Genomic DNA, 15,579 nt, shown 5'->3' on the forward strand with positions numbered 1-15,579 from the left:
AATTCCAACTAGCATCTACATAATGGTTATTGAATACTTCACAATATATTAAGTCTAGATGTTATGGTACATGCATACGATTCAGGCTGCATGAGGAGCCACAGTCACCACGATACACAGGAGGGGAGACGAAGGGGTGGGGAGGAGAGACGAGGGGGTTGGGGGGGACGAGTGGGGGTGGGGGGTGGGGGCAGGAAGACTGCAGAGCGACTCCACGATTCCAGTTCAAAGGGGCTCCGACGCCTGCAATTTAAACCCTCTCCACAAAACACTGACTGCATCGACAAATACACACACTCGCGCACCCACTACTTGCACTGTACAAGACACACATTGATACACACATACACACCTTTATACAACTGTGGAGCCGCTCCACCTGCCAGTTAAGCTAATATACTTGGAGAGGGGTTTTAGTGTTTAAATGAGATTCTCTTTCACAGAAAGAACTTCAACACTGGAACGTCGGAGTTTCTGCAGTTTGCCAGGGTGACGGGAAAGGGGGGCGGGAGGGGGGGGGACGCTAACCAAAGAAAAATAATAATAATTATAATAATATATAATAAAATAAAAGACATTCAAATACAGTCAGCTTTTTGCTTGAAAATACAAAACTACATGAGAAAAGCATTGAAATAAAATCCATTGATCAGAACATATTTTTTTTTCTTTTTTAAAAAAGCCCAAGTGCTCCATCTCACACACACACACACACAACCTTGCTTATATTCTCACACACGCGCGAACACACAAACAGAGCAATGTCCGCCCATCTGTTCCCAAGTTACTGCCTGCACAGTCATTCAGGATGGCAGCAGTGAGGAAGCAGGAAGTCTCTTTGACTGCAGTTCTTGAGAAGACGAAGAAGAAGAAAAGAGGAAGAACAGGAGGGAGCTCCCTCTCTTTCTGGCATCGTGGAAAAGCCCCTCTGTGACCCTTCTCTTTCCGTCTTCTTTGCTTACAGACTGCGATGAGAATGCCTCCTGTGAGGAATCTCTTGTGGCCCGTGGGTCGGTCAGACCGCGCTCAGCTCCGCTGCTCCCTCTAGTGACGTCTGCGTGCGCTGCAGCGGGCAGGAAGCCGCTTCCTCCGCAGCTTCCCTCCTCCTCCACCTCGATCCCGTATGAGAGCGCCGCAATCACAGAGTCTCTCTTGGGGTCCTTATGGCTGCAGGTGGATGAGTGTATGTAACCGTGTGCGTTTCTGTGTGTGTGTGTGTGTGTGTGCGTGCGTGCGTGTATGACTGTGTGTCACGTGATGTGATGTGTTTTGTATGCTTATGTGAGAGAGTGGAACTCAGCCAAGACGCCCTCAGTTATGTTGCAGCGTGTTGGACTCGATGGGCGGCGCCGAGTCATACAGAGTGTCTGTGTCGTGCGTCGGCTCTCCGGCCAGTGTGCACGGGTTGGACAACGTTCCTGCGCCGCAGTCACAGAAAAACCTGCGGCAGCACAAGAACACGGCCGTTAAAAGCGTCGATGTGGAAATAGATCACACAAATAACACACAGATTGAACATTCAATCTGCTTCTAAAAGCCGACAACCAGGAGGAAACCGTACCTATCGTGCCGTATAAACTCTACATCATGTCCTTGGTGGCATTTTTTGATGCAGTTAACGCAGATGGCGTTCCTATCTGTTGTGTTACAGGTATGACATCTGGAGAGGGGGAAAAAAAAAACACAGACAATACACAGGTAAATATATTCAACAAACAATTCCCCAAATTATTAGGTTCCTGAAAGTGGAATGCTGATTCAACACGTGTGCCAATATCTTTAACTATAAACAAATCCCCACAAATGAAGGGAAAAAACGACATAATATTTTCTCTTCACTCAATTCTCAGCTCAGTTCAGTCATCAAGCGACTACATGAGAGTTAAAGGTTTTCCCTCAGTGAAGCTCGATGAATCAGCCACACATCCAAGTTCTTTATTCCAAATGCAAAACTAATGCTAATTTAAGTTCTTTCAATGCAGAAGATCAATAAAGAGTTTGATTAATTTGTATTAAGAAACTTAACTGGCTGATTTAACATCTGTAGCTGCGTTTACATGGTCACTTCTGTCAGATTCTTTCCAACAGATTAGAGTCCAACTCACATTCAGCTTTTAACTGCAGTATTACAGCTTTACTATGTGAAGCTGCATTTCATTATAAACTGCAAACCTAAGAAACAGTCTTCCTGTTCAGATGTGATGAGAAAGATTTAATAAGTTAAAGAGCAGCATTGTCTCCTTTGTGGACATGAGAACGTAAACCAATGTGTTGTTTATACAGGCTCTGATCGGGTCATAAAGACGGTTACACCTCCTCCTCTGACTGGATTGTAATTTCAGTGGAAAGACGCTAATCTAATCCAATAGAAGTGTTACATCACGCTATTTTAATCAGATTACTTTTGGTCCATGTAAACAGCTAATAAGTCACTGGAGTTTCCACAAGCCTCGTCATTGGCTGATTATATATACACTGAACTTCAAACAGGTTTTTAAATGTTTTTATGTTATCGGTGCTGCATAAGGCTGTTTCTTTAGTATCGAAAAGTTTTTTTTATTTTAAATCACCGAGGAACAATTCCTAATAAAAGTGTCGTTTTTTTTACCTGTAGAAGTCGTGCATGGGGTAACTGGTGTAGCTTGAGATCTTGTAGAGACACTGTCCTCGGCTCACCGCCTTCTCAATGGCATCCTGGTTATTCAGAATTTTATTGTCTGATTTGAGCAGAAAGAGAAACATGAGTGAGCAGTTGGTCAAATAAACAAACGGCTTTAAAAACAGACAGAGCAGCCATTTACCTTTCATGGTGACGTTGACCCCCGAGGCCAGAAAGAGCCCCCCGAAGCGATTGTTGAAGATTTGGTTGCCCTCCAGTGTTGCAGTGGCGTGGTTCGTTATTTCTATACCTAAAGAGACAAGGGAAGGTTTATCAAGGTCGTATGGAGACGGATATGGAGATGCTGTTGAATGTGAAGGCGCCAACCTGCTGCAAAGCCATCAAAAATGCGATTCTTGCGCAGAATCGGATGGCTGTTGGTGCTGATCAACACACCAGCCTGAGCGTTCCTGAAGATGTCGTTTTCCTCAAGTAAACCTGCGGAGATGTCACAGTTCGCTACGGTCACACAAGGACCAAATCAGCACTGAAGTACCACTTTAAAGAAAATATATCAATAAATGGTGTAAGTTGATCGTTCTACAAGGTTGCAGACAGATTCTGATGTAGCTACTGCTCGTTAAAAAGAGCATTGATTACCTCTTCCTCCATTGAAGATGCAGATGCCTCCATCCCTGCCATCATGGATCTTGTTTCTCCTCAGAGTGGGGTTGCTGTCGGTTTTGATCCACACTCCAGCCATGGCATTGTCGAAGATTTCATTGTCCTCTATGAATCCCAAACCTGTTCACATCGAAGCGCAGTCTGAGTCAAAGTGCTCGTCTCACACTGATGTCGGACTAAAGAGTGTCGGTGTAACATCCAGACCTGAGTTGTAGACTAAAATCCCTCCGTTCTGGCCTCCCCAAATCTTGTTACGCCTGATCTTTGGGTTGCTACCCGTCCTGAAGAGAATAAACATTTGTCACAGACGGTTCATAACAGACATTAAATTCTAACAATTAAAATAATAAAAATAGCACAGTGTAAATCATGGGTGTCCGCCCTCACCCTCATGGCTTTGGAGCTCATGCTAAGTTATTAGCATTAAGGTAGCTTAGCTTTCAGTGCAGCATCACTGATGTGACCTGGACACTTAGTGAAACTCCCAGTGGAAGGATTTGGATGAGCGGTTATTTTCAATGACACATTGTAGGTAATATCATCTTTGTCATTTTTTAAGCACTTTTTAAGTCCATTAGAATTCCTTGCCGGCTCCTATTTGACACCCCTTTAATAAATGCCTCTAAATAATCTGAAAACTGAAGCTCTTATGATGCGGAAAGAAAACAGTTATTACCGTATTTGTACGCCGGAGTACATGTGATTGTAGATGTCATTGTCTTCCAACACACCATGCCCATTGTCGTAGAAATACACACCAACCTGAGGAAAACAAACCGAAAACAAAAAGTTATATACTGTGAGGAACTTGCAGATTCAATATCAAAGATTACCATGTTGACTATCCCTGCGATTAAGATGACAGAGAAGATAGTGTTTAAAGGACCTAAAGAATATATAGCATCGCAGGTGTTAATCACATCATGAAATGTAGTTTTGTCTTGTCCTGAATTACAAAATATACCATCAAAATGTACTGCTAGTCAGTGGCGACGAAGGAGCAGTGAAAACCTCGACAATTTAATTGTTTTTCTACTTTAAACTGCTACTGGACCAAGAGGAAACTTCACAACTTCGATTCTGATCAGAAAAGAGTATCAAAACAAGGTCACTTCAAATGCATTGCAGACAAAATTACATTTCTTGATTATTTTTCCCCGTTACATAATCTATTGTTAGTTTCATGCATATTTTTTACAGGTGCCCTGAGCCTAAAAGAGGCTCGACTATCCCGACACGACCTCTGTAGCAGCACATCTGACGAGTATTATCCTAAGAAGTTATATAAGAAAAGCAATAATTAAGTTAATTGATGTCCATTGTACCTGCTTGCCACTGTGAATGCGGTTCTTGCGGAGGACGGGAGTGCTCCCTGTGGTCACCCAGACTCCCGCCAGTGTGTTGCTGTAAACTTCGTTCTCCTCGATCACTCCCTGGCCTTTCTCGTGCTGAAATAACAAACAGGATTAGATGTATAACAACATGCATTCTTTCTGCATGCAGGGTTACACGGCATGTTTTCAAATTACTTGGATGCGATTGTCCTTTTTAAATCGATTTGATCACGTATCTTTTCACTGCCTTTAGACTTTTTACGACATGATGGTGTACCGGTTCAACTACAAGTTACGGTCACCCGTGCAACTACAGTACAGGTGTTCAAATAAGATTAACAGGGAAATCATTTGTGAATGTTTTATAGGTGCTATAATAAAAGGAAATTACTTTATTACCACATCTGAGCTGCTGTCTGTCAAATGCACAGTGTATTTACCACATAGATTCCCCCATGCTGTCCGTCATGGATCTTGTTGTGCCGTACGATGGGGCAGCTGTTGGTTCTGATCTGGATTCCCGCCAATGCGTTACCATAGATGTCGTTACTCTCTATCAAACCCCGGCCATCTCCAAATATGTACACTCCTCCTTGGTTCCCATTGAATATCGCATTACCCCTGAATTCAAAGAAAGAAAAACAGCATTGTTGAAATAAATCATTTAGAATTGCCCTACGTGTCGTTTTCCATCAAGTTTCTGCTCTCACCGTATCGTCGGGTCGCTGTTGGACGTGATCCACACACCAGCAAAGTTATTGGCATAGATTTTGTTCTCTATAAACTGGCCCCGCCCCTTCTCGTGGACGTAGATGCCTCCTGTCTGACCGTGGTGGATCTCGCAACGCACCACTGTGGGGTTGGCGTACGCCTTCACCTCAAAACCTGCTATGCGATTTCTATGGATGTTACAGTTTTCAAAGTAACCCTGGAACAGAGAAGACAGCCAATCAGCTGTCTGGAGACTTTCCAGATGAGAGAAAATCGCAGAAGTGAAACATTGGTCAGTCTGTACCATGCCGTGATCGAACGTGAACACGCCCACGTCCCTTCCATGGTGGATGTGGTTACGTCTAATGATGGGATTACCGTGGTTTTTGACCCAAATTCCCGCTAACGCATTGTTGCTGATTTCATTGTCTTCATAAATGCCCTGAAACACATCAACATCAACTTTGTGGTCAGAAGCAGAAGGTGAGGCATCTGGCTGGGTATAATTTGCACACAAAGTTATTCATTCATTTATTACAACATACGGTCATCTTTGCATGATGTTGACATTTGAGAGGCAACTAATAAAATTATATTCACAACAATTTAAACAACTATTTTTGATCCATAAGTCGTCAAAACAAAAAAATATTCCATTCCTCTAGACTCATTAATTTATATTTGAGAGGAGAAATTACATACAAAAATACAAATTTGACAGAGAAATGACTTATGCAAATTAAGCAATGCGTTTTATCTTTAAAAAAAAAACAAAAGAAGAAATGAAGTTGGTTAACATTAAAAATAAGTAAAATAATGATTACTAATTAGTATTTTTTTAATGACCCATGTTGATTAAAAAATTTGGCTACAAAGGCCCTATACGGTGAGATGGTGGGCATTTAGTGATCACTGTATTTACCTGTGCATGGTCTGTGATGTACAGTCCCACATTCTCGCAGTCACTTATGTTGCAGTGCTTGATGGTTGGACACGCTCCCTGTCCACTCACACACACAGCCGAACCAACTGCGCACAGAAACAGAGGACAAAGCAGGTCAAACCTCCGAAAAGATGCACGAGATGGAGACATTTATGAGAATCATCTGTCCGGCTGCTTCCTTTATGCCACCATCGACTCGGACAGTTTTCATGTCGGATTAACTTTCAAGTGGAATTTAATAAATCAGCTAGAAAGTCCTCACGTCGGTGAAGCTGAAACCAACACGAACCGAATGTACACAAACTTTCCTCAGATAGATTAATGTGGGTGTTCGGACCGGACCTAAAAAAAAAAATAAAAAATGCTAATAAACCATATTCCATCCCCGGCACTAACGGCCTGAAGAAATAGCACACCAAACCTTTTTTCAGAATCCCCTCAGTTTTAACCATTATTCGCTTGAGGAGAAATATTTGGATTAACCATGAGCTGTCACAGTAAACTGCCCCAAAAAACCATTTCAGGTTTTTTTTTTTTAGTTTTCAGTCCAAGACCCAAATATTAAATTTAGTCACTCACTCTGGGACATACTAAACACACGGGTCACTTACTGATATTGAAAAAAATTAGGAGCACCCCATGTCTTTCAGATGAAAGAAAAATGTATTAAAAAACACTGACAAAAACACTACAATAGCAATATAATAAATAGTTCTTCTTTGAAGCAAATGTGACAGAAGATCAGCTTGTGTGTGTGTGTTACCTGTGCATGTGGAGCGGATGATGCAGTGGTCGATGTTGGGGCTGCAGTTGACTGTGATCTCCAGACAGTGGTGGGCGTTGTGGTGCTGCGCTGACTTATCATCAGGATTAAACTGCACAGAGAAGAGTGGCACAAGTCAGACAAAAGGCTACGATTACTGACAACACATCAACTTTCTGTCCGCCCTCCACGTCCACACGGGACTCTTACTACTGGCAACATGAGCAGTGATTGAAGCAGAGTGATAACTTGCACAGCACGACAATGTGTTGCCACGAGAGGCCTGATCGCTTTCTAGCAGTCAAGAATTTTTACACAACCAAACAGGCATCAATGAGGATGAACGAAAATTTTGGTACATGGAGATGGAATTCAATATTTGTGCATCTTCTCAGGTATTTGCTGGCAAAAGCAATTAAAGGAACAAGATTTCTGTAGCCTTCGGCGTGCATGTTTTCAAACATTCTCCATCAGAGCACGGCTGAGCTGCTGAAGCTACTTTAACTCTCTGTGTTCTGCTGTGCGAGGGACTCTTACAGGTGTTGCTTTCACATCAGTTAGAGCGGACCAGAGGGGGAATTTGGTGATTTTACACGAACTTTTCTCTCCAGATCTATGTTCTTATAACTACTGAGAACCGTCACATGGTTACAGACTGGAGAGGTTTTTATCATCTTAATGCAGCAGTGTTATACATAGCTGCTTTAGTATTTAACTTAGCTTTCATACCAGCACAGCGGCATTATACTCCGGAAACAGACCAATCCCCAGCCAAGGTAAGTTAAGCTGGAATAGCGGTTAATTTCTTTCATTTAAAAATAAAATAAAATAAATAAATTATATCTATTTCTTTTTTTCCCACCAAAATCATTTTGCAGATTACACTCCAGTGGGCCACTTTGGATCTACGGGCCACATGTTTGACGCACTGTCCATGAACTATGTAAACTGTCGTTTTCAAGCATTTTTCAGTTTAAAATATATTATGGACTCCATTCCCATGAATAATACACATATAAAAGACAAACTTGAATAAAGAAATCAGTTTGTGTGATGAATTCAATATATATTTTGTTGTTCTTTCCAAATGCAATCTAATTTATTCAGAAGCATTGGTGAGCATTTACAAAGAAACCAAACAAACTCATTCTCATCACCAAATGGCACAAAAATGGCGATCTAACACACATAAATAAATTTATAAGTCTGCTTTCTCTGCCGATATTCCCTACATAAATTTAACATTAAAGTGGAACCTATTTATCAAATTAACCACATCAGTTGCAAATATTTCGGATCGGGGAAAAAAAGCTCCTTTAGAGCTGATTTTACCGCATTGCATTTTACAATTTCAAGACAACAAAGCACCTTTCACAGGTCGTCTTTTCAAATTAAAAGCTACAGAGACAAGCTTCCTAGCTGACAACACCATCTGTTGTTGTTAAAGGGCCTCATATAAGCATCATTAATGAGCCTGTGTCTGTTGTTGCTTACTTATATTTTCTCTTTCTTCCACACAGAAACCCAGGAGTCTATTAAAGAAACATTTGTGCCCTTAAATATAAATAAGTTATGAACCACAGACAACAGAGGCTTTCCCTCTGCAACTACACAGTTTAAGCATGAGGCACTGTGATGGGGCAATAAAGGTGAGTTTTTGATATCAAGCCATTCTTTAAGCTTGTTAAAAATAGAACTCCCACCCCCACTTCCTTATTTGTTTATCTTTTTTAATTTACCTTGATGGTCATGTATCCCACATATGCATCCTCTGAGCCTTCCATGAAGACAAACGTTGAGTCTCTGGTATTTTCTATCACCACCTTGTCTGCTACTTTACCGGGAGCTGTGGGAAAAGCAGAAAACACCCATTAGCACCCTCGTACAAACCGACTGAAACACAGCCGAGTGTGAATTCTCTTCTTGAGAGAGAGATATACAGATTACATGTGGCACATGCATCAAGGTAATGTCTTAAGTGCATTGTAGTAAAATCAACATGCTTACCTGCACCAATCATGGTGATGGGCGACTCTATATAGATCCACTCATCTGTATAGATGCCAGAGTGAACGAAGATGAGACCATCAAAATGGGCCTCTTGTACCCCACCTAGTGCATCCTCAATGGTGTCATAATACTGCAGGAGAAAAAGCACATGCACTTTGAGGCTGCATATACCTTCAGTGCATCAGCGGGCTTCTTGGAAAATTCAAATCAGCTGTACAATACAAAAAAAAATCCTTCAGATGGGCTTTACTATAACTTACCAACATATTCTCCCTGCCTTTGTATCTGCCTGGGTTACTGTAGAAGTGCTCGGCAAAGCCTGGCTTTACATGTGCACCTTTGTACTGGAAAAAACAAACGTCATGGTTAGTATATGTGGATGCTTGCACTCATTATTATTACATGTTAATACATATCATTTTAAGGCTTACAGCCACCGACATGGGTGCATTTTCTCCCGTGCTTGTCTACACTACACAATCTACTGTTCAGGAAGCTATTGGGAGTAGAGGAAAAGAAAAAAAAAATCAATGCGAGGCTAGCGCAAAAGAATAACAATACATTCGCACGATCATCTCACCAGCTGCTGGAAGCTCTCCTTCCAGGGGTTTGGGTGTTCATGCTCCTCTGGGCTGACCTGGTAGAACCTGCCCGGCTCTGGATGCATCATGGGGCGCGTGTACTCAAACACTTCCATGTATAGGCGCTTCCTACAACAGTGCACACCACATACAAGAAAATGTATTTTAATTGCTGTGACATGCAAAACAGGAACAGAGAGGCTTTCATCTCTTCATCTAGCACTGACCATAGGATGGGATCGTTTGCTAACTGGCTGAATCTCTTGCAGACACAAGCTGCCTGACAAAGGTCCTGTTCCAGTAAGTAGGAGAAAATCTTCAAAACAACCTCATCTGGAAGCTTCTGCTGCAGATATTGCTCTGCTGGGGCTGCTGAAAATACACAAAACACACACAATCACGCACACAAAATGTAAGTTTCAGGGGACCTTTTCACTTTAGGCACATTAAACTAAGGAATGCAATGTAATAGATTATGAAAAACAAGATTTACCAGCAGACAGAAAAAAAAAAAAATCAATACAAGCTCAACTAAGCAGCAAAAACTCTCCTTGCCCAGCTGCAGAGATTTAACACACACCTGGCAGGTCGTGGCTCTTACCGGACACTCGTGCCCGCTTGGCTCGATGGCCAAAGGCCTCTGTTGAAGAAGTGGAAGCTCCCTGCAGAGAAAAAAAAAAAAAAGTAGTATATGAATCAAGATCCAGGTACCGAGTCATCAACTGGAATAGTAACCACTCACACCACCACAAAATTATTGGACCTTTACAGGAGGGTAACCAATCAGCAGTTCTCTTTTAATCACATATGTACACTCCCTAGTTTGCAGGAATGCATACTGCAGCACAGTTGTCACATGTGATAAAAAAACAAACAAAACAGAATTGTATGAAAGTCTTTCAGTCTAACCTCCATTGGACCCTTGCTGGGGCAGGCAGAGGCGGTGGCAGAGGCAGCAGCGGTTCTCTTGGGAAGCAGGGTCTTGCGTCGAAGCTGATAGGGACTGTTCTGGGCACCTGGACCAGACTCCTCAATAGCCATTTCTGCTGCGGCTGCTGCAGGAGCCTCTTCATCTATAGATAGATAAGCAACAGACTTGCTGTATAGACATCACTTACCCAAGATGCACAAGAAAGAACAGTCATGCAGTCTAAAGCATGATCATGCAAACAAAAACACAGTGGGTGCGTTTCTAAATTGTGTCGTCCATTTACACGCCTGAAGTGATTCGGGGAATTGCAGCAAATGCTTGAACCACTCTTAATCCTCCAAATCATTTCATTCAGCTTGCAAGCTGTATGCCAACTGCGCAGGCTAAGAGCCTGGGTAATAGTTGGGAGACAAGGCAGACAAAGGTTAGTGATTGATCATGACAGATGCATCCCCTGTAACCACATCGCCAGTCTTGCATGTTTACATATTCCCTGCAGATATGAGTCCCGTGTGCTTTTGACTCTAGCCGGTCATATGTGTGCAGAATCGGGCCCATCTTTGACGGTGCTGTCAGTTTCAGGGCCGCGGATGATGTCGGTTAAGACGTGAGGCTAATGGCTAAAAACTCAACTGCGTAGCTGGCAAATCCGCGGTGTAAACAAATCAGCCCACTGCTAGCAGGCTCTGCGAATAAGGAAGGGGATAATGGCTCAGACTGCGGGCTGCATTAGCTTCCAACTACAGCCCGCAAAATGGACCCGCTGAAATCATCCAGAATCACACTGGATCATTCATCACAGCTGATCCGTGTGGCCTCTCGATGCTGGGGCAGCGAGCTGACGTTGCCCCCGTTCGCCGCTAATGTTTTTGTCAACGTTACACCCCAAAAATGGCAGTCCAAAGGCACCGCAGATTTACACCCTCAGAAACGGTTGTGACAGCTGAGAATGCAGCGGCCGACACGACGTGAAGACTTGCGGCCACAGCCAGGGGGAGGGTGGGGGTCGATCCTTCGCCCACAATTCGGGTTTACCTGGATGTGAGTCGTCAACGTTAACCGTGTAGCTACATACGCATTAAGCGAAGACAACCCCCCAACCTCCACCTACCCCGACAGGCTAAGCTAGTGGGGCTAGCTAGCCCCAATCACTCAAGCCAAACAAAGCGCGGCCTGGCCTGAGCCACTGAACAAGAAGCCTCGGTGTTTCCTGACGAAAGTGCCGTCTCCGGGAGTGTGTGGCGTCCCGGCTGTGAATGGTAGACCGTTATGTAAAGACCAGCAACGCTTGACACGGTTCCGGGAGAAAGCTTTAGCTGACTCGGGCCTAACTCACCTCTATCCCCGTTGTTCCGCTCAGGCTGCACCGGGCGCGGCCTCGACACTCGCCTGGGTCTCCTGTTGGTGGCTCTGACGGAGTTCATCTGGGGAGTTGGTTGTTGAAAAATAGCCTGCTATCCTCGAGCGCCCGCTACTATAATCAGCCCACAACCCAAACTGTCACCCGGGCAGCCTTTTCCCCCCGATACACCCTAACAAATGCGATCAAAAACCCGCTGGTATTTGGGGTGTAATCGCGTTTTTTTTTTTTTTCCTCCGTTGGTGTCACAGCTCCCCCCCCGTTTCACTGCTCAGTGCCAGCTCCGTCTCACTCTGAAGCAGGAGGAGCCATTAACCCACACGGGAAACAATCGCGAGAAAAAAAGAACAGAATGTCAGTTCGACCAATCACAATCTCTCTTTCATAATCGCTCGCTCCGGTGACCAATCAGGAGCTTCGTATCAGTCAGCTTGACAAACCTTTCTGTTGGGGTTCGGAATCGGTCAAGCGGTGAATCGATCAATGTGCACTCACACTGAGGGGCGACACGGTCCAAAATCAAGTGCAAAATAATGTCCCAATTTTCACTGCTGGAGGTTTTTATATGAGTCAAAACTGAAGCTGCATGTTGCACTCTGTGGCAGTGTTTGCATCATTGACGAGGACTGGCTCTGAATGTAAACTCAATTTCATTGTCACCGAATAAAAAAAAACAAGTAAAATATATAGTGTCACAAAACTGATATCCACTGTTTATATCTTCTTCTTCTTCTTTTTTTACACCATGCAATGTACAACATGTAACAGGATATGAAGGCTATCATAATCATAAACTAATAGACATCTGAATTTCCCACATGGTGTTCACAAACTACAAACTCAACCTTAAGAAATAGCAACTATCTAATTTTTAAAGTTTCGCTTCATAATATTAAAAACACAGTGCAATAGATAATATTAATTTAGTTTGTTCTTTTAACATTTATAAAACTGCTTTCCAACAGAAAATCTGAACAGTGAATGTCATTGAGCATGTATGGAAAAGGAAATATTAACGAAACATGTTAAAGAAATACATTTTAGAAATATATTTGAACACTAATGATGCATTTATTGTTTCAACAAGACAACAGGTAAATTCCATTGTTCATGCATCAGTATGTTCCAAATTGCACATTAAGCTGTTTACATTTGCTATTTTGAAGTGTTTAAAAAGGTTAGCCATGATTGAATCCTATAAATGAAGCAGCACAGAGGGCCACATGGTGGAGCAGTGGTTAGTGCTCTCACCTCACTGTGAGAAGGGTTGGGTTTTAATAAGGGATGGGCCTCTCTGTGTGGAGTTTGTATGTTGTTCCTGTGTGTGCATGTGTTTCCTCTGGGACACAAAGCATTTCAATACTCAATACTAAAATAAAATGGAAGAGTGTGTCTGTCAAAGAGCTAACTAAGGCAACTAAATTAAAATCCTTCTGTGGCTCAGCCACATTCTACGTTTAATGAAGAGATGTCTATGAGACTCAAAGCACAGGTTTAAGTCTGAAATGTCCCTTTAAAAGAAGATTTTGCTCCACTAATATCCTATTATGTAAACCGGCCACTAGAGGGCATTGTTTAGTTGCAAAACAACAGACGCGATATGAAAATGCCTGCGGACACAACTTTATACTGAGACTGTTGTTGCATTGTTGCAAGGTTTTATCTTTTCTTCTGTCTGGATAAGATTGTTATGTCTGAAGTTTTTCACCAATGCATGCATAATGATGTAGTGGTCAGCTGTCCTGCCTCATGGTGACAGGTTCCTTGTTTGAATCTGCTTTGCGGTTGGAGCCTCTTTGATTGGAGTTTGCATGTTGTCCCTGTGTGTGTGTGTGTGTGTGTGTGTGTGTGTGTGTGTGTGTGTGTGGTGACATCCTAATTTGGCTTAAGGTGTGACTGGGAGCGTGTGGTTGTTTGTCATGTTTCGGATTGGTGACCTGGAGACTCATAGACAGCTGCAATGGTGACCCTGAATTGGGTAAAGATGAACAGATGAAGGCACACACATTTGGAGGTCATTGCAATAAAATAAACTAGACTTTTTGTGATCAGCAGATTAGAATTTGTCTTTTTTTTAACGAAGGCTTATACACACAAAGGCAGATGGTTGCTTTTGATGTTATTGTCACATGTAAAAGTCAACCTTGTACAGCCTCAATTGTTCTGTGACTTCCAAGTATATTATTGTCCGCAGTTCAGTAGACCATAATAGAACAGCGATCACAATCAAACCCCATGAATAGCGTCATCTAGTGGTCAAAGGGTATAAGTGCACCCACAGGCTCCGAGCTGGCATGTGGGAGGCAGTGTATCCATATCAATGAGATGGACTAGGATTCCTCCTTGCAGCTGCAGCCTTGAAACTCTGTTCAGTGTGTGCATGTGCATCTTATCGCGCAGCCATTTCCATCTTCTTGTAATGAGCAGAAAGAGCAGCTGTGTAGTCACTGCTCCTACACCTGCCCACCCATCTTGGTACGCAGAGCAGAGGTTGGTAGGGTCACTTTGTCCTTGAGAGCTTTGGCTGCTGTGAAGGACAGCATTACTAGATAAAGACAACCCAATTATTGTGTGTGTGTGTGTGTGTGTGTGTGTTTTGTCCCCACACTCACAGTCACAATACAAAATGTACTCAAGAAGAGAGAGCATAAAACAGCTTTATGAAACGGCATGGAAAAAACAAATCTCCTGAAGAAATGACTTTATACAAAAGGCAAAAATGTAAACGTTCATTTACAAACATAAACATAATAAGATTTAAAACACTGTCACATTTACAAAAAAAGGAGACACTGAACTTTTGAAGGGGATTTGGAGGTGTGGAAAGGAACAGCAGGCAGGCTGAGGGTATGAGAGGATTATTAATCAGCAGGTCCCTGCGGTGACCTTCTTAATGAATATCATTCAATCACCACATTGAATGTTAAATCCACGTTCATTTCTTGATGCATGTATGCGAAGATCCTACCCGTCAATCTGTTTCAAAAGGACACAATTTTGTGTGATTATTTTGGGACACCAGATGGATGTTGTTTGTTACGTAAGGATGAAGTCATCAGTTTGCTACTCTTCTACCTTTTTTTTCCTGAAGCAGTACAGTACAGCAGCCGCCTGCCACTCCAATCAACTTAAAATAAACAAAAAAAACAGTATCTAGGACAGCTGTTTGACCCAGATTTGATCAAACTATCCGCAGTTTTCTTACATACAGCAGAACGTTTACCTGTGTAGTTTAATAAGGACACTCTGTGCTCTGATTTAACTGACCAGACATTCTCACTGTGACAGACAACACTGAGGCTGAAAAGCTCTGATGACCATGTAGAGTCCACGTACAATTGGACCATGAAAATGAATTGCAGAGGTATTACTTCAAGGAATTAGCAGCATGTTCAGATGCCTCTTCAATAAAACAAGTACATACAGTATGTCATAAGTTAAGATTTTAACTTACAGGTTTTCTTTCATTACATACATTTATACATGTTTGAAAACTAATATTTTTCTTTGTTTGCCTGTAGTAATATGGCTTGTGTAGGAGGAAAAATCCAACACTCCTTCAGGCAATTTAGCAAAAGTCTGGACCAGCAGTTACGTATTTGTGTGACAATCAGTACTCTTGTTTCCCATCTAGACTGAGTGTGTTGGCCTAAGAAGACATTG

The 15,579-nt window shown here is 42.5% G+C and overlaps 1 protein-coding gene across 6 annotated transcripts; it reads right to left on the reverse strand.

Moving 5' to 3' along the window:
* Positions 1–598: 598 nt before the first annotated feature.
* fbxo11b (F-box protein 11b) lies at positions 599–12,216 on the reverse strand. 6 transcript variants are annotated; one of them, XM_080487728.1, is made up of 22 exons: positions 11,893–12,216; positions 10,535–10,698; positions 10,206–10,287; positions 9,853–9,997; positions 9,625–9,754; positions 9,305–9,388; positions 9,042–9,174; positions 8,774–8,880; positions 7,035–7,146; positions 6,251–6,357; positions 5,633–5,770; positions 5,328–5,545; positions 5,058–5,238; positions 4,609–4,731; positions 3,960–4,045; positions 3,488–3,564; positions 3,260–3,403; positions 2,987–3,097; positions 2,802–2,909; positions 2,609–2,717; positions 1,562–1,660; positions 599–1,441 (listed from the first exon to the last, which is right to left on the reverse strand). In XM_080487728.1, exons 1-22 carry the CDS (start codon positions 11,978–11,980, stop codon positions 1,312–1,314), a joined length of 2,676 nt encoding a protein of 891 aa, XP_080343854.1. In that variant the 5' UTR covers positions 11,981–12,216; the 3' UTR covers positions 599–1,311. The 6 variants fall into 6 exon arrangements, with proteins under 6 accessions (XP_080343854.1, XP_080343856.1, XP_080343855.1 ...); XM_080487730.1 differs by having other exon boundaries at positions 676–1,441; positions 10,227–10,287; XM_080487729.1 differs by having other exon boundaries at positions 676–1,441; positions 9,853–9,994; positions 11,893–12,204.
* Positions 12,217–15,579: the final 3,363 nt, after the last annotated feature.

Source organism: Lipophrys pholis (genome assembly GCF_963383615.2).
Source record: "Lipophrys pholis genome assembly, chromosome: 1".
Lineage (NCBI taxonomy): Eukaryota > Metazoa > Chordata > Actinopteri > Blenniiformes > Blenniidae > Lipophrys > Lipophrys pholis.